Here is a 27,324-nt window from a genome sequence, read left to right on the forward strand (position 1 = left end):
CGGTGTTACGTTACCTTAGGTACAAAAGTTTACATCTATATCATGTCTTCTCTGGAAGCTAAAGATGAGAATATTTGGATGTCTCTTATTTCAAAAAAAAAGATTGTGATTGTTTCTCATATGTTGCCTAGTGATTATTTTTAAGAAATAATGCCCTGTGACGAGTTTTTAACTAGTGTGCAAGTACGCCACTTCCATTTAGCTAACGATATTTGTAGCAGGGGGGTTCACTTCCTGTTACCTTTACGTTGGGTACCTACTTCAGATGCACACAACAGATGTGCTCTGCTTTCTGTTATGCAAGAGGAATGGCATGAATGACATAACATTTTAGTTTGCTATATAGACTTTCGTGATAAAAACAATCAAGGGTTTTTCTAATAATTTCCGGGTATGCAGCCGGATCCCGTCGACATTCTGCCACAATATTTCGGCCCAGAGATGTCCGGCCATCATCAGGTAAGTACACAACTACTGAAGAGCCCAGGTGCAGTCGGGGTATTTATGCCGATCTTCGCGCATGCGAAATGTGCTGGCATCCTACAGCGCATGCGTCACATGTTGACATGCACGGCATAGCCGAGTTGTACGTGCTGCCCTCGGTGGTGAAAGTAAAAGATCATCTAGTCATTGAGTATCGAATGACGCTGTCTATTCCGCTGTGATTGTATAATTTTAATAACAGGATTCAAATTTTAACCAGTTGAAAGCCGTTGTCATGATTTATAAGATAATCGGAAAGATGTGTTTCCACTGATTCCTTGATTACAGAATCCCAAAATACGGAAACCGGAGCTAAAATTTTTGTTCCATTGAATGTCCCAATGAAATACAGTGCTCTGCTACTGCCGATTGTGACGGTTGCCGCAGACGGGTGTATCTTTCATGTTCTGTACATCGTTCATGGACAGTTCTTGTCGTCTGGCCAATATATGCAGAGCCACATTCACAGGGAATTTTGTAGACGCCTGCTTTCTTCAGTTGTAAATCGTCTTTAATGGATCCAACCAGGGCCCGGTTCTTTGCTGGTGGACGGAAGATAACCTTGATTTTATTCTTCTTAAGTAATCGGCCTATTTTCGACGACACATTCCCGGCGTATGGAAGAAACGCAGTAAATTTAAAGTCGTCATCAGCGTCCTCAGTGCGCTGCTTCTTGTTATGACAGTTGCGCATGGCCTTTCTTATTTGGCGTGAAGTGTAGCCATTATTAGAAGAACAAATACGCCGGGAAAATTTCAGAAGTCAAATCAAGGGTTTGTCAAGATTACAAAATATTCCAACATGGTAATTTTTCTTGCTTAGTTCTGTTGCAGTCCTGTGTTGCTTCTCTGTGAATAATCCTTCACAAAAGCCAAAAGGAGAGGCCATTATTAAGTTCTGTTTAGTTAAATGAGTCAGTATTCAACCACAGGCCATTTTTCCATTCACCTTCAAAATAGTTGGAAGAAGTGAAGTATATCCACAATTAAAGGTGATTTGCTTACCTCTTGTTTTATAAATGAGTGTTTCTACAGAATTTTTAAGTCCTTCAGGAAATACATCCTGAGTCACTAACAGTTTAAGGGTTGTCCTATCAAGTCTGCACAAGATTTTAATATTCTGCTAGAAATATCAACCAGCAAAATTACTACTTTTTAGTGAGATGTTGAATTTGTAGTCTTCTTAGGTATTGTATTTTTGAAACTGTCTATTCATGACGTATGCAGTGTCTGCACAAGTAAACCTAATGCATCTGTATTTGGTTGTCTATTAGTGGGTACAGTGTTTGCTGCCACTGTGAGGCAATAATCGTTGAATTTTGTGATCAACTGTTTGAGACTGTCATCTTTTCTGCCACAGCTATTTTCTGGAGGCGCAATGACATTTGTGTCACTATTTTTATTTCTTTCCATTTCTTCTTATTTAGTTACATTCTAGCCTGTTTTTGCCTTACTCTTGGAGTGTTTTCTTTATTGAGCATAGTACATGAGTTTTGCTTTTTTTAATAACTGACCAGAGGATTTTACAATACTGTTGATAATGAAGTTTCTGTCCTGACTACAACTTGAACTCTGAATTAGAGCTCTCTCTGTCCAACAATGGTACTTTATCCCAAGAGCTATCCACAAAGGAACATCATATTTACAGCATCACTGCTTTTACTCCATTGAAGAATATTCACATTTATGAAGTTCATTGTATAAATACTTGATGTATGAAGTGAGGTATTTGTAATTTTAAATAAGTGTGCATAGAGATCATGTTCACTTCTATACTTACAAACTGACTTGTCCACTGTCTTAAGATAAGCAGCCTTTCTTCTATGATGTTATGGTCAGGTAAACCACTGACTTGATTTTTACGGCTAGCTCACTGCAGGTTTTTGAGTCTAACAACAACTTGTCAACAGTTGTTGCACTATGTCCTTCAATCTCCAAAGGGAATTTTAGTGTGGAAAAGTAATCCAAAGCTAAGCATCAAAAACTTCTGGTGTCCTCAGTCAATACTGCTGATAGAAAATCAAACAAAGACAATGATTCTTGCTTTGGTTGTATGCATTGCTACTTTGTTTAATACTTGCTTCGTAAGAAAGGAAGAGTACATTGTGGAGGTGATCTAGACTACTACATATTTATATAGGAGAAAATGTTTGCTGAGAGACATTCACAAGAACACAAGTCTGGAGCAAGCATTCTAAATGTTCAAATTTGGCAGAATAATCACAAGATCTGAAAAGAGAGATAGAGGTATTGAAATCAGATGTGACAACAATGATTAGAGTGGAGTGGATAGGGAAAAAATATACTCGTATTTGAGCTGTAATTCCATGATACTATTAAATGATGACTAGAAAGCTGTTCATGCAAATATGTTAAAATAAGCAGCATAACGACAAAATTTTTATCCTGGAGAATGAGATCCAACTAAAGTATTTGACAAACCTCCGGAAAAGAAACTGGTTACATTTTTCAGGGGGCAATGGGTGATAAGAGGTGAAATAATCAGTGGCTGGTTAACACAGGTGCAGCATTTGCCGGGCTTTCAGGAAGAAATGGTGATGAAGATCTGTTTATAAACTAGTATGGGCAGAAATTTTTCTGTTTGTAAAATAATATTTGTTTAACTCCTACTTCCCACTGCAGATACAGTCTCCTTAGGGGCCAGATAGAATTTTGGACACTTGGAGGTGTCAAATATGAAAATGACAATAGTGTTTGTGGTTAACATGTTTGATATGGCCAGAGGTTGAAGCAGATTCAGAAGAAGTAGTTGAGTTTCTGCAGAAGAGAGCAGACATTGTTACTGTGAGTCCACATTATGAATATGTCACCAGTGAATATGAAACAGTCAAGGAGCCTAATGTACTGATCAGTTAGGCAGAATTCCTTTAAGTGGTATGTAAACAGATTTATGTAATTATACCTCTGACAGTTCTGCTGATTTCCTTGTGTCAATTTGGCCTCCAAAAAAGCTGTAATTATGAGTTAGAACATAGTTAGACAAGCATGTTACAGGAAGAAGTTATGGTTTAACATCCCATCAGTGTTGATGTCATTATGGTCAGAGCACTAAAGTCGGCAAAAGAATTGGCTGTGTTCTTTACAAAGGGACCATCTAGGCATGCTACGTATTAGGAATGAGGTGGTGGGGTTAGTGCCACGATTTTCTGAGAGAAGTAGTGATCCATGGTAACATGACAATGGTAATGGTGAATGCTGTTGTACAACATCTATGGAGATGCAAGTAAGGAGATTATGGCAATGGTGCTCTCCGAGAGATGGTACAGGAAGTGATTATTATCTCATATATAGGAAGGGATGTTGAAGAGAAATTGAGAGACACAAATATAGTTATTCTTTCTCTGTGCACATTGTAACCAATATTTAACTGGAAGATCAAAAGAGCTCGGTCTGTGGAGCTTTGGGTGCAAGTAAAATGTGGCTGAAAAGGCAGCTGTCAAGAGGAGGAAGGGAGGAAGGATGATTGATTCTCAGTCTGTGAATATCTGCTTGATCCACAACTGTGATGCTAAAATAATTAGAAAGGGAGTGGATGAAGGATCTAGGAGCTAAGCAGGGGATCAGGAATTCCTATTTACTTACCAGTGGGTGGCTGAGCAGGAGAAAGTTGTGAGGGTGTAGATTATTAATGTCAAATTAATAATCTAGATAGACTGGCTATTGGCTCTGGGTTTGTGACTTGTGAATATAGAAAACTAACACTTTTCAAACTTTTGTTTCAGAGTCTCCACAGTGCACATTCAGTAACAGGTATTCCGCAATTGATAACCAGCTGTAGCAGACAACAAATAGCTTAGCTATAATCACTGACCACTATGAGCAGAGGGGGACCTCCTAAAATAACCAAGGAACAGCATCGATGGAGTTCCAGACTAATATGCATCTGCATCATTTCTCAAATGGGGTTTCTGGGTAGTTTAGAGGATCACATCTCCGTATATGAAAGTCTCAGTGAATGAAGGGAACTTCTTGTTATTTACTTAGAATCAAGTGTATTATTTTGCTGTGTGAGAAATACACTGAAGAGCTAGTGCCTAATACCAATGTCTCACCATTTTTCAGCCTCTCAATCTCATGCAGGGATGCTGAGTCAGTTTTTCCAACAGACTGAGTTGGAGCACACAGAAATACACACATCAAAAAAAGTTTTTTATCACCTCGGTTCCGAGAGTTCTGGAAAGTGTACAGAAAATTGGAATAGAGATCAACATAAACATCATTTCCGCTCTTTTTATTGCTCATGAAAACCACACATTGCATGTTGTACCACCATACAGTGAGACCTTAAGAGGTAGTGGTCCAGATTGCTGTACACACCAGTACCCCTAATACCCAGTAGCATGTCCTCATGCGCTGATGGAAATGGAAATGGAGTCCCATGCTTCTTGACAGAGCGTAGGGGAACGACACGGGAGACCCACACCACCGTACTAGGCATAGAATATGTAATAGTAGGAATAAATTTCAGGATTTAGGTGTATGTAAGATCAAATGTAATGACTGCTGTAAACAATATATAGGGCAGACTGGTAGGAACTTTGAAACCAGATTCAGGGAGCACACCTACTCTCAAAACAAAACAGCTTTTGGGGCGCATATGGCTGCGACAAAGCACTCAGTCACGAACATTGAACACAATTTAGACATCCTGCATAGAGCTCATAAGGGACGGTTTCTTAACATTTTGGAAGAAATTGAAATATACACCCACAAAAATAAAGATCCGGATTTAATCCTCAACGAGCAAAGCGAATTCAATCATAAACCCTATTTTAGCATTTATGACGACCTACTAAGATGACAACTGTTGCATGTGGAGATCCAGGCCGAGGGACGAGAGATGGTGCGTGATGGAGAAGCCGAAAGACGCGTGCAGTGCCTGGCGTTGTTGACGGGACCCTCCTGTGCGGCCCTCTTGCTCGCGGCGATGGACATCAGACGACTGAGCGGACTGTGGCACAACACCGAAATGGCGGGAAATACGGAAGCAGACCGTAGCGGAAAACAAGTTCACACCATCACCATAGATATATAAATCGCCCTATGTTTTTTAGATCGTATAAAAATGATAATTTTACTGTTTTTTTTATTAATGCTGACAAGTACAGATTTTAACCTTGACATCTACATATTTTAATTAAGTATTTTTAATTAAAAAATAAGATCTACTGAATACAGTATGTGCAAATGGAATGTAACAAATGTACCAGACACCACCTGTCGGTAATAGTGTTATAATTAATATAAATGACGTGCACTCTGCCAACCAATTTTATGTGATGTAGCATGTGAAAATTGCTGGATTTGGACGGGTTACTCCCGTAACTGAAATATCAGTTACGCTCTGGTACATTTGATGTTGATTAGATAGGATGAAAAAGATTTGCTTCCGTGAAATAGTAAATTAGTAATATAATTTAACAGATCTGAAAATGGTTCTGAATGAACCAAAACCGGTCGTATGAATAAAAAAAAAAAAAAATTTGCAATCAAGACGGTTTTTAAGTAACATTATAAAATCACTGATTGCTGTTATCCCATAAGACATTATGTCTGTTTTTGCAAAGTACTAGGCAAGGTCCAAATCGAGGTGGTTTGCCGTTGCCTTCCTCCAACTGTTATGTGGATGAATAATGATGATGAAGATGACACCCAGTCATCTCAGCGCAAGTGAAAATTCCTGTCCCTGCCAGGAATCAAACCTGGGACCCATGCTGGGGAACGAGAACTTACCGTGAGACCACTAGCTGCGGACTTTTTGCACTGATGCATGCCTGTATTTGTTGGGGTATACTATCCACAAGTCCATCAAGGCACTATTGGTCCAGATTTGGCAAAGATCCCTCAGAGTGGTTGGTGGGTCACATTATCCATAAACAGTCCTTTTGAATCTATCCTAGGCATTCTCTATAGGGTTCATGTCTGGAAAACATGCTCGCCACTCTAGTTGAGCGATGTCATTATCCTGAAGGAAGTCATTCACAAGATGTGCATGATGGGGACATGAATTGCCTTTCACGAAGACGAATGCCACGCCAATATGCTGCCAATATGGTCGCACTATCAGTCGGAGGATGACATTCACGTATCGTACAGCAGTATTGTCAGCCTCATATAATACCACCCCAAAAGAGCAGGGAACCTCCACCTTGCTGCACTCACTTACAATGTGTCTAAGGCGTTCAGCCTGACCAGGTTGCCTCCAAACATGTCTCCTACGACTGTCTGGTTGAAGGCATATACGAGACTCATCGGTGAAGAGAATGTGATGCCAATCCTGAGTGGTCCATTCGGCATGTTGTTGGGCCCATCTGTACTGCACTGCATGGTGTTGTGGTTGCAAAGATAGACCTCGCCATGGATGTTGGAAGTGAAGTTGCGCATCATGCGCCTACTTTGCACAGTTTGAGTCGTAACGCAACGTCCTGTGGCTGCACAAAAAGTATTATTCAACATGGTGGCATTCCTGTCAGGGCTCCTCTGAGCCATAATCAGTAGGTAACGGTCATCCACTGCAGTAGTAGCCCTTGGGCGGCCTGAGCGAGGCATGGTGTCAACAGTTCCTGTCTCTCTGTGGCCATGTCTGAACAACATCATTTTTGTTCACTCCAAGACACCTGAACACTTCCCTTGTTGAGAGCCCTTCCTGGCACAAAGTAACAATGCGGACACAATTGAACTGCCATATTGACCATCTAGGCACGGTTGAACTACATGACAACACGAGACGTGTACATTCTTCCTGGTGGAATGGCTAGAACTGATCAGCTGTCAGACCCCTTCCATCTAATAAGTGCTGCTCGTACATGGTTGTTTACACTTTTGGGCTGATTTAGTGACATCTCTGAACAGTCAAAGGAACTGTGTCTGTGATAGAATATCCACAGTCAACATCTATCTTCAAAAGTTCTGGGAACCAGGGTGATGCAAAACTTTTTTTTATGTGTGTGTAACAGATCTGCGGCAGCATGGGCATGGTCTTAGTCATCTGGAAGTGCGTGTGTAGTATGTACAGTGGAAAGTATAGAGTGACTAAATTATTTTTTATGTTGTTAAGCCAACTTGTTCGAAGTAAGTACAAACATAAGATGATTTATTGACAACAGCACACCACATCTTTGACACACTGGTGACCCTTCACGATGTAAGAGAAAGCCATGTGCCAGTGTGTAATGCCCCACTCTGAGCCTTAGTGCTGCTTCTAAGCTCAGCATGGTCAGAAGGAGGTAGGACACAGTTGCACTGACGGTTTTACTGATCACAGCTTACGGCTCCCAGTACCAGACACTGAGCTTCCCACCAAATGAAAATTTTGGGTCATGTATGTGGTAATAGCCTGCAGAGGGACTGAACAGCAAGCAAGAGGTGAAAGGGAGCAAGCCTCCTTGGTAGCCATATGAGCAGTTCATTTCCCCAGATCCCTATGTGACCTGAAAGCTAGCAGAAAATTATTTCCTTTTCCTATCTTTGCAAGAAAATGCAAGGGTCCTGGACACATTGCAGCACCCTATCCAGTGAGGGCAATAGCAGAAAGGGCACTTGGGGAACCAGAGCATATGAGAAATTTCCTGCCACGATGCAGTTTCATCTGCTCCACTGCCCTCAGGGTATCAATCAATTCCACATAAAAATATAATCTGGGGTGCAATACTTCCTTTAACCGTTCACTTCAAAAAGTAACCTGAGCATATGTAGCAGCCGAGGGTGATCCCTACCCCACCCCTGGCTTTAGACCCTAATGCCCTCTCCCTGCAATAATTCAAGAGTATCCCTTGCAACGATATCATATGTGGTAGGATATGTTTGTCATGGCTGACTATCGTATGGAACTCAATAATTCTGAGAGAATATTGTCTACACTAGGTACTTGGTTTCAATTTACGTCATTCAATTTTCAGTGAAATTCTTCTCACAATATCATATTCCTCATCTCGTCTACCTCTTTTAACCTTTCTATAACATTAACTTCAAGTTCATTTCTCTTCTGTATATTTCTTGTACATTTCATCTTTCCTCTTTTCTTAGTACTCACTGCCACCAGAGCTATTTATATTCAGACAACTGTTTCTTGTTTCTCCATATGCTTCTTTAATTTTCCTATAGGCAGTAACTATCTTTCTCATAATCATTCATACTTCTAAAGTTTTGCCTTTTTGCTCTAGCCACTTCTAGTTTGCCATTTAGCACTTTCTGTTCATCTCAGTTGACATCAACATTCCCTCTAGCCTGTATCACTTGCTACACTTTTATATATTTTTTTCCTTTCTTCAATTACATTCAATACCTTTGGAGTTATCCAAGGGCTTCTACTAGGCCTTGTCTTTTAACTATTGATTCTCTGCTGCCTTCACTACTTCATCTCTCAAAGTCGCCTGTTCATGTTCTATTTTACAACTTTCCCCGTTTCAGACAACTATTCCCCAATGCCCTCTTTGAAGTTCTAAACAACCACTGGTTCTTTCAATTTATCTATGGCCCCGCCTCTTTAATTTCCAACCCATCTGAAGTCCATAGCCAATAAATTATGAGCAGAGTCCACATCTACCCTTGAAAATGTTTTGCAGTTTTCAGTCTAGTACTGGCCCATGTAACAAGTTGTGGCAAAATTACATAACTAAACGCAGGTCTTAGTCAAATAAAAATATGCTATTTCATGATTCTTTGGCCAAGTGTTAGCAGAGATAAACTGTGCTTTGTGCAAAATCCTGCTAGATGACTTCCCATTTCTTTCCTTTACCCCAGCCCATGTTCTCCTATTAGCCTACTATTTTCCTCTTCTACATAAAATTACAGGCCCCCACCACAGAAAAAATGCATCTTATTTAACTTCATTTATGGAGCATTTGGGCTTAAGTGAACTTATGGTGTACCAAGCTCTTTCACTGTATGCTACTGCTGGCAATTTATTTCTCTTGGACATAGCCATTCAGGTGATAGCATATGCTAGCCAATGAGAAAATCTGAATATAATGATTTGTTTTGGCAGAATACGTTAACTGATCTGTGCTTGATATGGAGAGTGGGAAGAAAACTAGATATGTTGTCAGACCCACCTGTAGCATAATCGAATGCCTAGATTGGGTTAGAGTGTGACAATTTGCTTGTGAGTTGGTGAAGCCAACAAATTGAATGGAAGGAAACTAGATAATCTGACAGACTGACCTTATACATTCGTCATTAGGATAACCTACTTGTATCTCTTCAATTTCACCAAATGTTCCTCCATGTGGTTATATTCTAACCTAATCAAACAAAATTCCAGTTATCTTTATTTACAGACCATAGGAAATTACGAGCGAGTGTTGGCTACTGTCAACCAACTCATGTTTCATCTTCTTTACTTCCCACCATTCATCATAACAGCTGCAGCACGCAACAGTAAAGACATGGTATACTGCAAGTGTACTTTTACTAGCATAAGCATTAATTCTCATTGCCTGCTACAGACATACTTACAGTCACTTTCATTACTCTTCTTTCCTGATTCAGACGCGTAAAGTCCTGGAAAATCTTTTTCAACATCTGGGCTTTCAAATTCCATTCTTCACTATCTCCTGGGAAGAGAAAAATACTGAGTTCAGCCAATGTGAAGTAAAAACTTATGTAAAATAAAATCACAAATTTCACTTTAGGCCCATATAGAAAGCACATGGCAATATTGAGTATTGACTATTATCTTCATGTTTCTGTTTCTGAAAATACAATAACACGAGAGAAGCATCTAGTTTTTACTCCAGTTTAAAGACTTTCCAATACAGAATAATAAATATTTTCAAACTTTTAAATAAGTAACACAGGTTGCAATGTAACAATTCATTGATTTCCCACTTACCAGAAATTAAATGCAAGCTCAGGTTGAACTGAGGTGGGTTAGGAAATCAGGCATGCCATTCTAAAGGAACCATTCCTGCAAGTGATAGGGTGTCGTAAACACTGCTCCTGTTGTCTATTTTGCTTGTATCTTGTTTCTAGAGCTCTGATACATCCAAAAAGACTGAACATTTACATCTCCTGATACCCTAATCATGTAGCATGTCGTTTAGTAATAACTGAAACCTACATTGTCTTTACCGCTACTTAAGACAGAAGGTGAGGATACATTCTTCAATTGGTTAAACAGGAATAGCTAAGGCAGAGTTAACAGTCATAAAGATGGGAAAAAGACAATATTTTATCTCCAGCATTCACAGCACTGCAGTTGCTCCTTTGTCAGTATAAACTGATGAACAGTTAGTAGGAAAAAGAAACATGAAATGATAAGAAGTACGAGTAGCAGTACAAGTGAAGCAGTTTAATTGATACTAATGGTTTCTTAAGAACAGAATTTAATACTCAAGTCTTAATGTAAATATATTAAAATGTTTAAGGTACTGGCAATACTTTATGTACTTGAAATATTCCAAGAGACACAGTTGCTAAAATTCGATATTAAATTGTCTGAAAAGTGTTTAGGGAGATAATGGCTCATATACAATGTTAAACTGCAGTTCCTCTGATCACTGACAAGTTAGATCCTTCTCACACCACCAGAAGAAAATAAGTATGGTATATATTACTACCAACAGGACAAAATTTAGTGTAGAATCACATTTACTTTTATTCTTTCAAATGTTCCATTAATAAAAGAGAGACAAATTTTAGAAACCTAACCTGTATACTAGATTAAAAATAAACTCTCTCTATACTGCAACAAACTTTTTTTGTTTCATCAGGTAAATGTAGTGATGTAATTTAGTAAGAAAAAAAATTAGCTGCTTCCTCAGTTATTTTAAATACAAGCACACTGGCAGAGAAGTTAGTTCCCGCACCTCCCTCCCCCAGGAGACATCACCCTTCTTGATAACATTACTTCTAGACTTGGCAATAGTCTCAGTTCAGCAAGGAAGGGAGTCCACAAGTTTCTTTGGTATGCCACATGCAACTGAAGCCACTTACTAACTATTAAATCCTGTAGAGCTGTTGGGTTGTGAGGGCATTGACTAGTATGTTTCACCTACAGTTCCAAATAGTCCCAAACAAAGTCTATGGAAATGAAGATACATGATCTAGCAAGCCAGTCTAGAATGATAAGAATGCCCCAGTGTTTCTCAAACCACAAATACATGTGCGTACAGCTGTTTGAACATGGCTGTTAACATCTAGGAAGGCAGGTGAGTCCATAGATACTTCTAACGAAGATGCAGAAGAAATGGCAATAATTGGTCACCCTGAATGTTATGTAAACATCGTGGTTCATTTTCATGGTAAGCTGAATGAGGGAGCGCAACCATTGTACACAGAGACACCCCTGAGCCATCAAAGAACAATCTCCACCATCAACTTCCTGCCATGACTTATGTCAGTAGTGGAAGTGCAAATGTCTGCCTGGTACCAGCTCTGCATCAATCTACAATGCTCCAAAGTAGCAAGTGCACTCTTTTATGGGGAGAGTAATATTATTTCCAGTCAGCTTATTACATAGGCCTATTCTCCTTGTCAGTAGGTCCATCTCATCCTGAGGCCTGTACAACCTGCTACTCCCTTCCAGCCTTTCCTTATCCATCCATCCTCTCCTCTCCAGAGAGAGTTTTTTGTACCCCTTCTCTTTTACTCCTCTTCTTATATTTGTCTATTTGCAATACTCAAAATGTTGCCTTGTGAAGGTAAATACTGATCAATTATTCCATCTGTCTTTAATTTTACATATTAAATACTTTGCTGCTCCTCTCCTTCTAGCAATGTAGTGCTTCAACTCTTTTCTACAGGATAATAAAAGCAAGAATTAAGGCAGTATTTTCTGCAACAGTACTAAAAAATTCCAAATTAATGATTATGAGAAGGATTCGGTGCAACTCACCATAAAGGTGGCACATTGGGTGGCGTTCCTTGTGGTACGAGGTGTGTAAATATATGATTAGTATGAAAATTCATCCAAATAATTGAGTTGCAGACAGGCACAGCAAAAAGACCTGACACACACACAGCTTTCAGCCAACACTTTCTTCGGAAAACAAAGGAAAAAATACCCCCCCCCCCCCCCCCACACACACACACATTCAGATGACCAGACACAGCTCATACACACCCATGAACGCTATCACCTCACACACATATGAACACTGTCACCTGCCACTCTGGCCAGACTACAACTGTGTTTAATGAAACTGCTTTCATTCAACATAATAGCTGCAGCCTGGTCAGATCAGCTGGTGATAGTGGTCATAAGTGCATGAGATGTGCCTGCTCATGTGAATGCGTGTGTATGTTTTCGCTTCTCTTCTGAAGAAAGGTTTTTGGCTGAAAGATCACTTTGTAACAGTCTTTTTATTGTGCCTATCTGTAAATCAAATTATCATCTTTAATGTGGATGGCAATCTATCCTTTTCATAATTGTTGATATTCCAACCTGAACTTTCTTTATTTAAAATTCCAGATCATATTGTTACAATAACTGTTTGCCTCATTTAGAAACTTTACCTATTCAATTGATGATATTACAATATAGTTAAGCAACAATCAGTCTTTTCTGATGCAAAACTGCTTTTCCCTATTTGTTGATTTGATTTTCAAACATTGTAGTGACTGTACACACCGGCTGTAGTGACAGTTGTACTGAGGTAGAGAGAAGAGATTCAAACCCCATGTCTCTGTAAATCACCAGTTTCTGATATTTTCTACCATTTAAAATTTTTCTCATACCTAAACAACTTTTTAGTTTTTGAAGATTACATACACTGAACATATGTTCATAAGTACACATAAATATGTTAACTGTCCATGCGGGTTTTAAGAGATCAGAATATGGAAGATGTAAGCTCAGTTAACTGAATTTTCTTGTTGCACATAGTTTTTATAAATAGTGAAGCGAAAATTTGATGTGAAGTCAGAGTTTTCCAAACTCACTGCTTATATATTAGAGTGATGATAATATTAACATATTTGCAGATCAGTATAGTTTTTTCCCATTCTTTCAAATCAGTATTACATACTATCTCTCACAACAATGAAAATAAACAATTTTTGGCAATATAATGCAACTGGATAGATAAAAAGATCTACTCACCAAATGGCAGGAGGAGACACATATAAAAAAAGGTGCAAACTTTTGGAGCCAGAGGCTGCTTCTTCTGGCCGAAGGGTTGACGGGAAAGGAAGACGGGTGAAAGAAAAGGACTGGAATGGTTTAAGAAAATGGATATAGTTCATAAAAGTCACCCACAACCCCAGTTGTGGAGACTTGCTCAACAGGATGAGAAAGAAAGACTATTATCCAAGGGCAGTGACAACTGCTAATTAGATTTATGTTTCACATTTCACTGTAAATATGTGTGACTTTGTATTGTTTGTATAAGATAATGGAAGAACAGTACAAAATGAGTGTGTGACAAAGAGTACACTTGTGGATGTGAATGAACCACACAAGCAAGACCGCATATCAGTATGAAACATAAGCTTCACCACTCTGATAAATTGATAGTGAGAGCTAGTGTAGCAACAAAACTGACAAATTGTTCCAACTTGGAAAGAGTTCTATCAAGAAAATGTGTTTACCACATTTTTTTTAAGCATCTGAGTAACAAGGAGCTCCTTGAGTAGGCTATGAGGTTGCAAACGATGATTTTGTCATTTGACGCCCCACAAAAAATGAAATGATTGTATGGCATTTATTGGCTGGGATATCCCCTTTGGGGTTAGTCTCCTATCGGGAATCGAACCCGGGCCCCTTGCATGGTAGGCGGCGACACTACCACTGTGCTACAGAGGCGTACAATGCCCCAAGTACACTCCTGGAAATGGAAAAAAGAACACATTGACACCGGTGTGTCAGCCCTACCATACTTGCTCCGGACACTGCGAGAGGGCCGTACAAGCAATGATCACATGCACGGCACAGAGGACACACCAGGAACCGCGGTGTTGGCCGTCGAATGGCGCTAGCTGCGCAGCATTTGTGCACCGCCGCCGTCAGTGTCAGCCAGTTTGCCGTGGCATACGGAGCTCCATCGCAGTCTTTAACACTGATAGCATGCCGCGACAGTGTGGACGTGAACCGTATGTGCAGTTGACGGACTTTGAGCGAGGGCGTATAGTGGGCATGCGGGAGGCCGGGTGGACGTACCGCCGAATTGCTCAACACGTGGGGCGTGAGGTCTCCACAGTACATCGATGTCGTCAGTGGTCGGCGGAAGGTGCACGTGCCCGTCGACCTGGGACCGGACCACAGCAACGCACGGATGCACGCCAAGACCGTAGGATCCTACGCCGTGCCGTAGGGGACCGCACCGCCACTTCCCAGCAAATTAGGGACACTGTTGCTTCTGGGGTATCGGCGAGGACCATTCGCAACCGTCTCCATGAAGCTGGGCTACGGTCCCACACACCGTTAGGCCGTCTTCCACTCACGCCCCAACATCGTGCAGCCCGCCTCCAGTGGTGCCGCGACAGGCGTGAATGGAGGAACGAAAGGAGACGTGTCGTCTTCAGCAATGAGAGTCGCTTCTGCCTTGGTGCCAATGATGGTCGTATGCGTGTTTGGCACCGTGCAGGTGAGCGCCACAATCAGGACTGCATACGACCGAGGCACACAGGGCCAACACCCGGCATCATGGTGTGGGGAGCGATCTCCTACACTGGCCGTACACCTCTGGTGACCGTCGAGGCGACACTGAATAGTGCACGGTACATCCAAACCGTCATCGAACCCATCGTTCTACCATTCCTAGACTGGCAAGGGAACTTGCTGTCCCAACAGGACAATGCACGTCCGCATGTATCCCGTGCCACCCAACGTGCTCTAGAAGGTGTAAGTCAACTACCCTGGCCAGCAAGATCTCTGGATCTGTCCCCCATTGAGCATGTTTGGGACTGGATGAAGCATCGTCTCACGCGGTCTGCACGTCCAGCACGAACGCTGGTCCAACTGAGGCGCCAGGTGGAAATGGCATGTCAAGCCGTTCCACAGGACTACATCCAGCATCTCTACGATCGTCTCCATGGGAGAATAGCAGCCTGCATTGCTGTGAAAGGTGGATATACACTGTACTAGTGCCGACATTGTGCATGCTCTGTTGCCTGTGTCTATGTGCCTGTGGTTCTGTCAGTGTGATCATGTGATGTATCTGACCCCAGGAATGTGTCAATAAAGTTTCCCCTTCCTGGGACAATGAATTCACGGTGTTCTTATTTCAATTTCCAGGAGTGTATTTTCTACCATGAAACCACAATATTGGCTGCTAATGGCAACAGGGGGCATGACTGGAGGAATACAATGGTGATCACAGCATGATGCCACAGAGCGTAGTTGAACTGCTTAGTCAACGATTATCTGACAACAGTGCTAGTGATGTTGATACAAAGCAAATCAATTGCAACTATAAACAATGCAAACATTGCATTATATGTACAACAGTTGGTGAGGAATTCAAGGAATTTCACAGAGTGAGAAAGAAGTGGCAGATGAAATATTAGTGTTTCTGCAAGATGAGGTAGTGGAATGTTTGGTCATATAAATGCTTGACAGTGTGGACAATGGACATGAGGTGTGCAGTGATGATGATACATGCTTAGTAAGTGAAAGTGATATTGAAACAGCTGTTGAGCCCTGTAATTCATCATCCGTGTCGAACAGGTAGCCACAAATCCTGTCAGCAGTGAAGCGTAGTAAAGGACAATCGTTGTCCATGGAGCAGGTACTAAACATAATTCTGTATGTCAAAGATCATGCACCACATAAAAAAAAAGAATTATGAACAGATTTCAAATAACTCCACAGCAATATGACCAAGTAATGCATAAGAAAAACTATGGACATTCAAGGGAGAACAGGGCACACTTGTTACAAAAACTGGTGTTTGTGCATTTCAAGGATGCTCTATACAATTAACAGGATGTGTATGATAGTGACCCACTGTGTTATATACATTTCAAATTGCATTTGTCATAGATTACAGTGACTTCAAGGGAAGCATTGGGTGGTTGTGTAGCTTTGAACAATGCTAAGGAATTGGAAGATGTAAGACAACGAAATTTCATGCAAAGTGTCAACTAATGATGCACAGCAAATTGCTGAATTGGCTCAAAAATTTGTTGATGAGATAAACAAACTTATCCCATTGCTAGGAGGGAATTTGTTCTCAACTACAACCAACTGGGATGTGAAGAGGAAATGCATATGAAAGGAATCCTGGAAATAAGAGGAACCAAGAGAGTTGCATCAAGATCAGCTAACATCAATGCCTTCATGCATTTATATACAAGTATGCCGACTGTAAATGTGGATGGTAAATTGGCTGGAAAGTTATTTATTGTACTGCGAGAGGTTTGAGGTGCTCTGTTACATATTATTTTTTTCTGATGTTTGTGACCTTGCAAGGGCAGTAGCCAACATTTAGGCCTACATCAAAGCAAGCAAGAGTGGGAAAATGTGTGTAAGAGAACTACAACTATGGTAAGAGCACTGCTTTTGACCAATTGCTGGTCACAATAACTTGCTTTTGCTTGATGCCTGGTCTATGGATAAAAATAATACTCCTTTAGAGCAAACTATCCCTCCTGGAAAGTGTGTGGCACTACAGTTCACAACATCTGGAACTACTAGGCGAATTCAGCTTCTGGGTGTTTATTTTTTGCCCATGACTATAAAACATTATCTACAGTTCCATCTTACAGGATAGCCAGTTTCACAATAAACTCCACAAGAGACTGTTTTACATGTGGTTATATGCCATACATTCGATCAATTCTCATCACCCTGTTACACCAATATGATTCTACATGCATTCTTTAACAGTATACATAGCTCAGCATCCTGCAGGTTTATAAATCCCAAGGAGGTTGCCTTTGATCTTGGTGGTGCAAACCTTTGTGATCACCATGGTGCAAGTTAGGAGTTTGTTTTTAACATTTCTTGAATGTCAACAATGTCGATTTTGTGAAGAGTAATACATACATTCAATAATATTGTTGACTGCTGCACCTACCAGAGACTCATTTTCTGTTGCCCTCCTGATGCACATTATGGTAGGCTAAGTCATTAGCAGCTAATACTGTTCCTCTCATAATTGTTAATACAACACTTACAACTGAGCCTTACTAAAGACTGAACTTGTAACCTCGCACTCAAGGGGAGTCTTGTAAGATCTGGACCTTTGCCTTTCATGGACAGCTGTCTCCACACTGAGCCATGTATTGAAGCCTCACATGCTAAGCAAAGCTTTCAAATTGAAGACGGGAAGAAGAAAGATTAGCATTGAACAAAATCATTGGCAACAAAATTATCAGATATGGTGCACAAAGTCAGCTTTTATTCATTCACAGACCATTCTATAGTGTAATCTACTTCTGTTAAACATACCAATAACGAATTATGAATTATCCTGTGTGATATTCAATATGTACATGGAGGCATTAGTAGAGAAAACTGAGTACGGGTATGGAAAAAATTAAAATTTGGCAAGATATAAAAACAGGTTTGTCAATGACACCGCAATTTGGTCAGAGACTGCAAAGGACATGGGAAATAAGTTGAACGGGATGAATAGTGACTTGAAAAGTGATTGCAATATGAATACCAAGTGTATTTGCATGTAGTCTAATTAAAGAGGGTGAACCATTACAAGCATTAGGCGAGTTTTGGTTTCTGTGAAACAACATAACTTACTGTGGCAGAAGTTGAGAGAATACGACACGCAGCCTTGCAACAGCACCACTTTTTTATTTTCCAAAGACATGAGAAATACTTATCATTAAATATAAATTTATGTATTACAAAGCAAATTTCTGAACTTACAAAGTGAAATTCGATTAGCAACTATATTACTCGATTGTATTTTCTTCACAAGGAATCAAAAGTAATCTAGAAAGTTAAAACAGACCTGTATTAATGTACTGTCACATGTCTCTTGCCGCCCCCAATCAGCTGGTCATGAGCACTAGATGTAAACATAAACAATTTTTGAAATCGATACTTTGGGCATAGTCGACATTGTTCGATTGTCCTGGACTCGGTTACAAGGTGTTCATGTGCCGTATTTATAGAGTTTAACGATGTCTCGCAGAAATTGAAAACATGCTTGAGGCCTTCAGAAATTTTTATCTTCATAAAACCAAGTTTGATTATAAGAATCCTCAGCAGACTTCTACAATAAATTTTCATATGCCATTTCTTTCCTTAATATGGCGCCGAATATGTAGTTACGAGCTTAATAGGACTGTAAATACAGTTAATAATTCCGGAGAAATGTGTTGGAAATGAAAAGGCTTTATGTATACCGTGAAACAGAGTGTATTTCGCGTAACAGAATAACAAAATGGCGGAAATAACTAACACTGAGAAGCATGTAAATGCAAATTAGAGTGCTGCAACTATTTGCGAAAACTGAGGACTTATATCTGCACCTGCGAAAAGCGCATGACGAAAGATGTCATGTTCGTAAAATTTAATAACATTATAGCTGTGTTAATGAAAACGCCAAGCGGAAAATATGGGGGTGCAGTAAATGTGACGATTATACGTAGTGGAGAGTGGGGCACTATGAACCATATAGTATGATTTCGGTGTAAGGTGGCAAATTATTATTTTTTCCTCTGTGCATACGTTGTCAGTACTGCCACAGTCTAATATATACAGTCGCGACACTCTCGCTGATTTTTGTTATACTCAGCGACAACAGCGCTCCAAGCAGTGGAGAAGCTATGCTTCTAAATACGGTATTCAATAAATGCAAACAGTATCATTTATATTCATTTTTAACATGGTTTTTACGAAAGGCAGCGTATGTAGCGCAATCAGTTGCAGTAGTAATAGGAAGAAGGCACCACATTTGTCATTCTTCAGGTTTCCTAAGGAACCTGAGAGATATGAAACGTCACATTAGAGCGCTCTTAATTTACGATTTTTTCTAAACTGTATTGAATTACTGAATTTGTTTTTCTTCTTTAGGAGCAATAAATGGTTAATAAATAGCAGAAGACAGGACCTGCTGCAAATGGACGTCCTTTCTTTGCACAATAACGTGACGTTTTTGCATTACATTTCGAGTCAAACCATTTCATGAGCGCGGAAAAGAAGACATTGGTATGGAATGCAATTCCTACGTTATTTGGCGTGCCGAATAAGCCACAACTAGTGACGATGAAGAGAAAATTGCCATACAAACGTGGAAGTGTTACTTCTAAAACAATAAAACTGTTTCCTGACCCAGAAGAAGCAGCAACCACGAATGTTCCTACACGAGAGACATATATAAAATCACTAACAACGGAATCTGCAACACAGACATCTTTTCAAGATGAAATGCTTAGATTACGTGAAATTATTCGCGTGTTGTAAAACAGTGTGAAATGTATAAACGTGCAAATCATTAGACTTTGTACAAAATTGCTACGTGACAAGGAAAGTGCCCATCGTAAGAATAAACTGCAACCGCAACGTCACAGGACACAAGTACAAAAGGACAAGCTTAGTTTAAAAAGTATTGGTTCCAAGTACTTGAAAAGAGATGCTCTCAATTTATTGATAAGCCAAATCAGTATACCATTGAATGGAAAACGTGGTGCGAGATGGAAATATGAAACTAAATTATTTTCACTTAATTTGTTGTATAGTACTCAGACATACAGTTTTTTTATCACACTGTTTTAGCCTTTCATCAGTACATACCTTACAAAGGTATGTGGAAGATATACAATTAAATTGTGGGATAAATAATAATATATTTCATCTTTTAAAGCAGAAAGTGCAGCAGTTACCAAAAACTGATATAATTGTTCATTTGTCTATGGATGAGATGTCACTAATGGAAAATTTGGTATATGACAGCTCTAGGGATCGTGTTATTGGATTTGAACACATGGGTTTCATATGTACACCTGTGGTTGCCAATACTGCATTAGTTATAATGATTAATGGCATATTCCCAAATTTTAAACAGCCATTAGTATATTATTTCTCTAAAGGACCAGCAGGAGCTACCCATCTGACGTGCATATTTTTTGAAGTTGTCAAAAAACTCACAGAGATTGGTTTGGTTGTAAAAACACGTGTCACTGACCAAGGCTCTAATTTTGTGGAGAGAAGGTACAGAGTGGGTATCACAACAGTTACCCCATGCTTAGTACATGAAGGGAGTAAGATCTATTTTTTTATGACACCCCACACTTGATAAAAAGCATACGAAATAATTTATTCAGGTATAACATTATCCTCACAACAGATGAAGGATGGATTGGCACTGCTTCATTGAAGGACATTCGTCAGTTGTACTCAAGTGATTGCGAAAGTAAGTACAAGTTGGCCCCCAAGCCCACTAAAAGAGGTGTCCAACTGCCAGCATTTTCAAAAATGAATGTAGGCATTCAGATATTTTTTACTTGTGGCACCATATCACCATCTGCTACTGCTACTGCATGTTTTTAGCAAAACGTAAACGATATTTCTGACATATTTACTGCACACTGTGTTAAAGGGCCTGTATCCTTAAGGAACTTCATTACAAGTGCATTTTACATTATTAAATTCAGGAATAAACACTTAGTCTGTAGGAGCAAGAGAATAAATAAAAAAGTGATGAAGCTGGCTCATTTGGGTTGCTAAAGTGTTAGGACTGACTCATTCATTTAATTTTATTTTTGTTAAATATATCAATGGGATACAATAAAGTTTTAAAACTGTCATGATTTTTATTGAGATAACCTGATACCACAAAGAATAAGACGGAAATTTTATTTTTGGAAGCAGGCTTCCTGCAAAGCAGAATGTAATGAAAAGTGATGTGTCGCTTCATTTTTACACAAGGAAAAGCATCTATATACTTGATATGTTGGGTACACAGCGTGTTTCTCTTACTTTCAGTGGAATAAGTGCGATTGTATGCTGCTACTTAATTATTTATTCAAGAATATGTTGCAGCTTTTGTCACTTCATTCAATAGTTTGGGCTCCGTTTATTTATATTTCACGATCATTTCTGTCTCTCGCTGTTCTCCTAACACTTGTGACGCAAAAATATACTTACTATTTTGTAAATTACGTACAAAAAGAATTAAAAAATAAACATTATTTTTACGTCGCATCTGCCGTCAGAGGAAGGCGAGCTTTCTGGCTGCTAGGGGCGCTAGCGTCACTTGAACTGTCAAATGGTAACAACTTTCAAAGTAGTGAGTGTCGCGACTGTATATATTAGACTGTGGTACTGCTCTACTGACTGCCATTTCTTATCTGCAGGATCTAGTTCCCGCCATTAGTGTTGTAGTGGTCATATGTTAGTTTCGCGACAGTGAAGTAAATTTTGGAGACGTAGATAGATTGAATTTTGTTCAGTCATTTGCCACCAATTTTAGTGAAAGTAAGTCATTGTAACAATATCAATCCCGTATTTTAATGATACAGATCTTCAAATATTGACAGTGTTCATACATAACCTCACATGAGCTTCGTTTGAAATATGTACTGTTGGGGCACATTGAAGCAAGCTCTCCCAGGGCACAATGAGCCATGGTTGATTGTGCCCCATGGTGGCCTATTTTTCCCTGGGAATCGTTTAATTGTCCAATACAAGCACTCTGTACTTTGTTTCCCTAGCATGGCAAAAAACATATGTGTAGGTATTTAAGGCTTTTAAATTACAGACGTTCAGCAGTCCTGTTTTATACTATCAGGTTTGAAGATGCTTCATTCATACCGCAGGAAGACTGACAGAGGCAAAACTGACCATAATGTTATGCAAGAAGCTGTACAGGATGTTCTCAATAAGGGCATGGTAGTTGGCCAAGCAGCTAAATCTCATTCAATACCTTACCCTACTCTTCGAGGATACGTTCAAAACATAAAATGTGGATCAGGAGAAAGAGTTAGTGGAGTATTTGTTGCATTCTTCTAAGATATGCTTTGGTGTTGACAGTAAAACATACAGGCGCTTAGTAGGTGAACTGGCTTTGAAAAATGGCCTGAAATGTCCTGAGAACTGGCTGGAGGGAATGGCTGGTGTAGACTTGTTCTATGGGTTCATGAAACAAAATCCCAGTTTAAGTATCTGAATCCCTGAGCGCTGCAGCTTATCCAGAGCAACGTCCTTTAATCGGTATACTGTTTCGAATTTCTTAAAAAACTTGAAAGACCTTTACCGCAGATATCCTGCTTTCGCTGATGGTACAAGGGTTTTCAATCTGGATGAAACCAGTACCTCAACTGTACCAGATAGGCTTCCAAAGGTAGTGACGCAAAAGGGAAATAAACAGATTTTTCGAGCTAATAGTGGAGAACATGGTGTCTTAGTGACCACTTGTTGCATAATCAGTGCAGGTGGTACTTTCCTTCCCCCAGCAATGATATTTTCTCAAGTACATTTTAAACAACATATGATAAGTAATGCACCAACAGGCAGGGGTTAGCAACAAAGACTGGCCGGATGAGTAGCAAACTTTTTGTGGACGTCATGAAACATTTCATCCACAAACCTAGTAGTAACAAAGACAATCCTGCACTTTTAATTTTAGGCAATCATCAAAGCCATCTGTCACTTCAGGTAATAGACGTATCAAAATCCAATGAGGTGGTTATGCTAACTATACCTCCACATACCTCAAGCAAACTGCAACCTCTAGATGTAGGAGTGTTCTCTTCATTCAAGGGAACTTATTACTCAGCATTAAATTCAAAACTCCTACACAGGAAAGGCAGTCCCCTCACTATTTATGATGTAGCTGCATGGGTCAAAATTGCTCATGACAGGTCAATGACACCCACTAACATATGTTCGGCTTTCAATAAGTGTGGAATATTTCCATTTGATGAAGTCATCTTCACTGACGAAGACTTTGTGGTCAGCGAAGTAACAGACAGGGCCATGGAGGCAAACTGAACAACTTCAGATGTTAATTCTCTCCATCATATCAAGGATGCACACTCTGCAGGACAAGCCTCAGTCGATGTCAGCCAGTCACAAGATCTGAAGCAAGGAGGACCATTGCAGTGCTTAACACCCAAACAGCTTTTCCTAATGGAGTTTCTCCTGAAATAATTCGAGGATATCCAAAAGTGGAGAACAGAAAGAAGAGCAATAATCGTAAGAGATGGCGAAGTTTAATTGCAACTGATACACCAGACGAAGATTTCTTGCAAGCCACAAAACATCCCAATAAAAAGGTCAACTGGAAGCTTTATGAGCAGGGATCAGATGATGCCAATGTGGATCTGTCTGGTGAATCTGAGTACAACTTTTTAAGGCTTGAACAAATTACCAGAAACAGATGATTTCATTTTGACCAAATTTGAACTGAAAAACAAAACACCAGTTTGCTATGTGAGGAAGATTTCGAAACTGAAGGGTGATGCAGGAGACTATCAGGTATCATTTTTGAGAAAAAGTGAAAAAATGGGAGGGAAGTTTTAGTTTCCTCAGGTAAAGGATGAAACTTTTGTTCCAGCTAGCATCATACTTTATGTGCTCCCAAGACCTCTACTGATGGTGTGGCAAAGAGACAAAAATCATATTTCAAATTTGGAATCAGCTTCGAGTCAATTGATGTTCGGTAATTCCAAAATAAGTTTCATGACTGTATGCCTACAGATTTAATTATATGATTCACATGTGAAATATATGTAAACATTATGTTTAAAGCACATTTACACTTACTTTGTATGCTGAATAGGTTCTTTCAATGAAACTGTTTAAAGTAGTTAATTGTACCCTACATATGGGGCACAATGAACCATTTACCAAATTTTCTTCAAACTCGTGAAGCTAAAATTAATCATATAAGGCCATTTGATACTTGAATGATTAAACTGTATCATCTGTAAATCACAACTCTGTAATAAAATTATTGGATGAGTGACACGGAGAAATATTTTTTATGGTTCAATGTGCCCCACTCTCCCCCTAAGGCTGCTAGAGCAAAAAACGTGAACTTATCTTACAAAATAAGCATATAAACTAAACATTAGAGTGTCCACTGCATTTCGCAAAAGTGCTACCGATACTGAAGATGATGAACTGTGTAATGAAATACCGGAATTACTTGTAATGAATGCAACAAAAAGTTTCTTTTTCGGTGTGGTGAAGTGAAAACGTTAGTGAGGAGTGACAGAAATAGGCAATGCATTAGAAATGTAGCTAGTGCAAGTCTAAATTATCGCCAACTGGGATCTCTTGGGGTGTAGGAACAGCAAATCAGCGCCATTGATCTACTGAAGGGAGTACTGTACCACTTAGACCTAGCAATAAGAACAACAATGGACGAGCATGAAACGTTTTCACCAATAATTCTCCCGAAAGTGAAGCTAAAAGCAGAGGAAGTACCGTTTATGGAGATAAATACACAAGCAAGCAGAATGCATAAGTCTTGCTCCATCACCTGTGTTATCTGAGTATCCAGCCCATGACTCAAACAGCAAAACAACTACTAGCACCAGCGAAACAGTACACAACAAGACACCCAAAAAATTTCTAAACAGAAAGCTTCAAGAATCAAGAAAAAAGCTCTTAATTTATGCTGCAAATTTTCATTTATTGTTCCACCTCAGTTACACATTTTAAATCAGATAACATGTTTCAATCACTCTGAACCCTCTTCAGATCTAAAACTAAGTAAAACGAAGTATGTAACATCTAATATTTTACAATAAGCAGAAAAGAAAATAATTGTACTTTTTTTTTTTGGTCGTCAGTCCACTGACTGGTATGATGCGCCCCGCCAAGAATTCCTTTCCTGTTCTAACCTCTTCATCTCAGAGTAGCACTTGCAACCTACGTCCTCAATTATTTGCGTAACGTATTCCAATCTCTGCCTTCCTCTACAGTTTTTGCCCTCTACAGCTCCCTCTAGTACCATGGAAGTCATTCCCTCATGTCTTAGCAGATGTCCTATCATCCTGTCCCTTCTCCTTAGCAGTGTTTTCCACATATTCCTTTCCTCTCCGATTCTGCGTAGAACCTCCTCATTCCTTACCTTATCAGTCCACCTAATTTTCAGCATTCGTCTATAGCACCACATCTCAAATGCTTCGATTCTCTTATGTTCCGGTTTTCCCACAGTCCCTGTTTCACTACCATACAATGCTGTATTCCAGACGTACATCCTCAGAAATTTCTTCCTCAAATTAAGGCCGGTATTTGATATTAGTAAACTTTTCTTGGCCAGAAATGCCTTTTTTGCCATAGCGAGTCTACTTTTGATGTCCTTCTTGCTCCGTCCGTCATTGGTTATTTTACTGCCTAGGTAGCAGAATTCCTTAACTTCATTGACTTCGTGACCATCAATCCTGATGTTAAGTTTCTCGCTGTTCTCATTTCTACTACTTCTCATTACCTTCGACTTTCTCCGATTTACTCTCAAACCATACTGTGTACCACATGTCCTGTGGATACACGTTACGTGTCTTTAATGCAGTGGTTTCCATTGTCTTCTGCATCCTCATGTCGTTGATCATTGAGGGTTCTTCCGCCTTTAGGGGCAATTTCCCACCCCTAGGACAAGAGAGTGCCCTGAACCTCTATCCGCTCCTCCACCCTCTTTGACAAGGCCGTTGGCAGAATGAGGCTGACTTCTTATGCTGGAAGTCTTCAGCCGCCAATGCTGATTATTTATTATACATAAATGTAGAATTTACCTAAGTAGTTGTGTCTGGTACTATTCTGGGTGGTTAGTTGCTCAACAGATGCATGTTTATTAGTCCTAACACATCTCCACAGCCATCACTGACACCTGTCATCTATGGCCCGCAGTGAACCACAGTGGCCTCGGCACTGGTTATGGACGGCGCCATTTTGCCATGTGTGGTATAGTTTAACCATGGGAGCACATGAACAATTTACAAAATTAGATATTTCGGAAATGCTTTCAACCCTGGCCTGAAAGCCAATGACCATCCCCTTATGGATGACAGATAAACTGCTCCATTTCTGCATTCTCTTTTACATCAGCCTGACACACTTTATATGCCCTCCACTGATACTGCTGCCAACTACCGTCTGTGAGAGGTTATTGCACATTGACATCGAACACAGGTGGTGCTCACATTAATGAGATTGAATCATTATTGTAACCTACACCCTATGAATATAATATGCCATTTGTAAGCACCATTAAATTGATAATCTCTGGAAAGGTCGTTGTAAGTGATACCATGTAATGCAATCAATCTGTAGAATTTAAGGCTTGTTCTTATTTTGTGTTTCTATTAAAAGCTAGAAGTTTTCTTTGAAGGACTGTATTGAAACTTAACAATTCTTGCAACACGATGAGTGTTTAAAAAGTGAACAGATATTTATAATTTTGTGTGTTTTAGTAGTCCGATTTGCACTACTTTTTGTCACTGTCTTCGTAAACATGTCTGAAAAGTATGTGCACGATGTTATGCATATTGCATATTCACTATGTTGTGAGATGTCAAAAAGTTTACCTGTGTTTTGCTAGTATCAACGATTATTTGTTTTGTATAAAATTAGATTAGAGAATCTGTATTAAATTTTGTTGTAAGAATGAAATAAAGTGTATGAAATTTTTAGAAATGTTAAATATTGCTTTTGGTGAACCTGTTATGAGTAAACCAAGGGCATACAAGTGGTATAAACGTTTCAAAGCAGGTCTTAAAGGGCAGCGGTTTTACAAGTATGGATGAGATTAAAAATGCACAGTTAAAAGACCTATAAATTATCCCAAAGAAACAGTTCCTAAAGTGATTCGGGAACTGGGAAAAGCACTGGCGTAATAGTATGTAATAGAAGTCCAGAATCGCAGTACGTGTTTCGAAGGAAATTTCAGCAATCTTTAGAATAGCTATTGGGCACATGTTTTAAGCAATGTGTCTTATAATCAGGTGAATAGTGGCCGAGATAGAGATT

At 39.6% G+C, this 27,324-nt stretch overlaps 1 protein-coding gene across 1 annotated transcript in view; it reads right to left on the reverse strand.

Moving 5' to 3' along the window:
- Positions 1–18,808, reverse strand: part of LOC126269187 (ralA-binding protein 1) — a 119,256-nt gene extending 100,448 nt beyond the window's left edge. The window contains exons 1-2 of the mRNA XM_049973973.1: positions 18,356–18,808; positions 9,960–10,057 (exon numbers count right to left, since the gene is read on the reverse strand). Of these exons, the coding sequence (XP_049829930.1) occupies positions 9,960–10,044 (85 nt within the window). The 5' untranslated portion in view covers positions 10,045–10,057; positions 18,356–18,808. The remainder of the gene's footprint in view (positions 1–9,959; positions 10,058–18,355) is intronic.
- Positions 18,809–27,324: the final 8,516 nt, after the last annotated feature.

This window comes from Schistocerca gregaria, chromosome 1 (assembly GCF_023897955.1).
Source record: "Schistocerca gregaria isolate iqSchGreg1 chromosome 1, iqSchGreg1.2, whole genome shotgun sequence".
NCBI classification, from domain to species: Eukaryota; Metazoa; Arthropoda; class Insecta; order Orthoptera; family Acrididae; genus Schistocerca; species Schistocerca gregaria.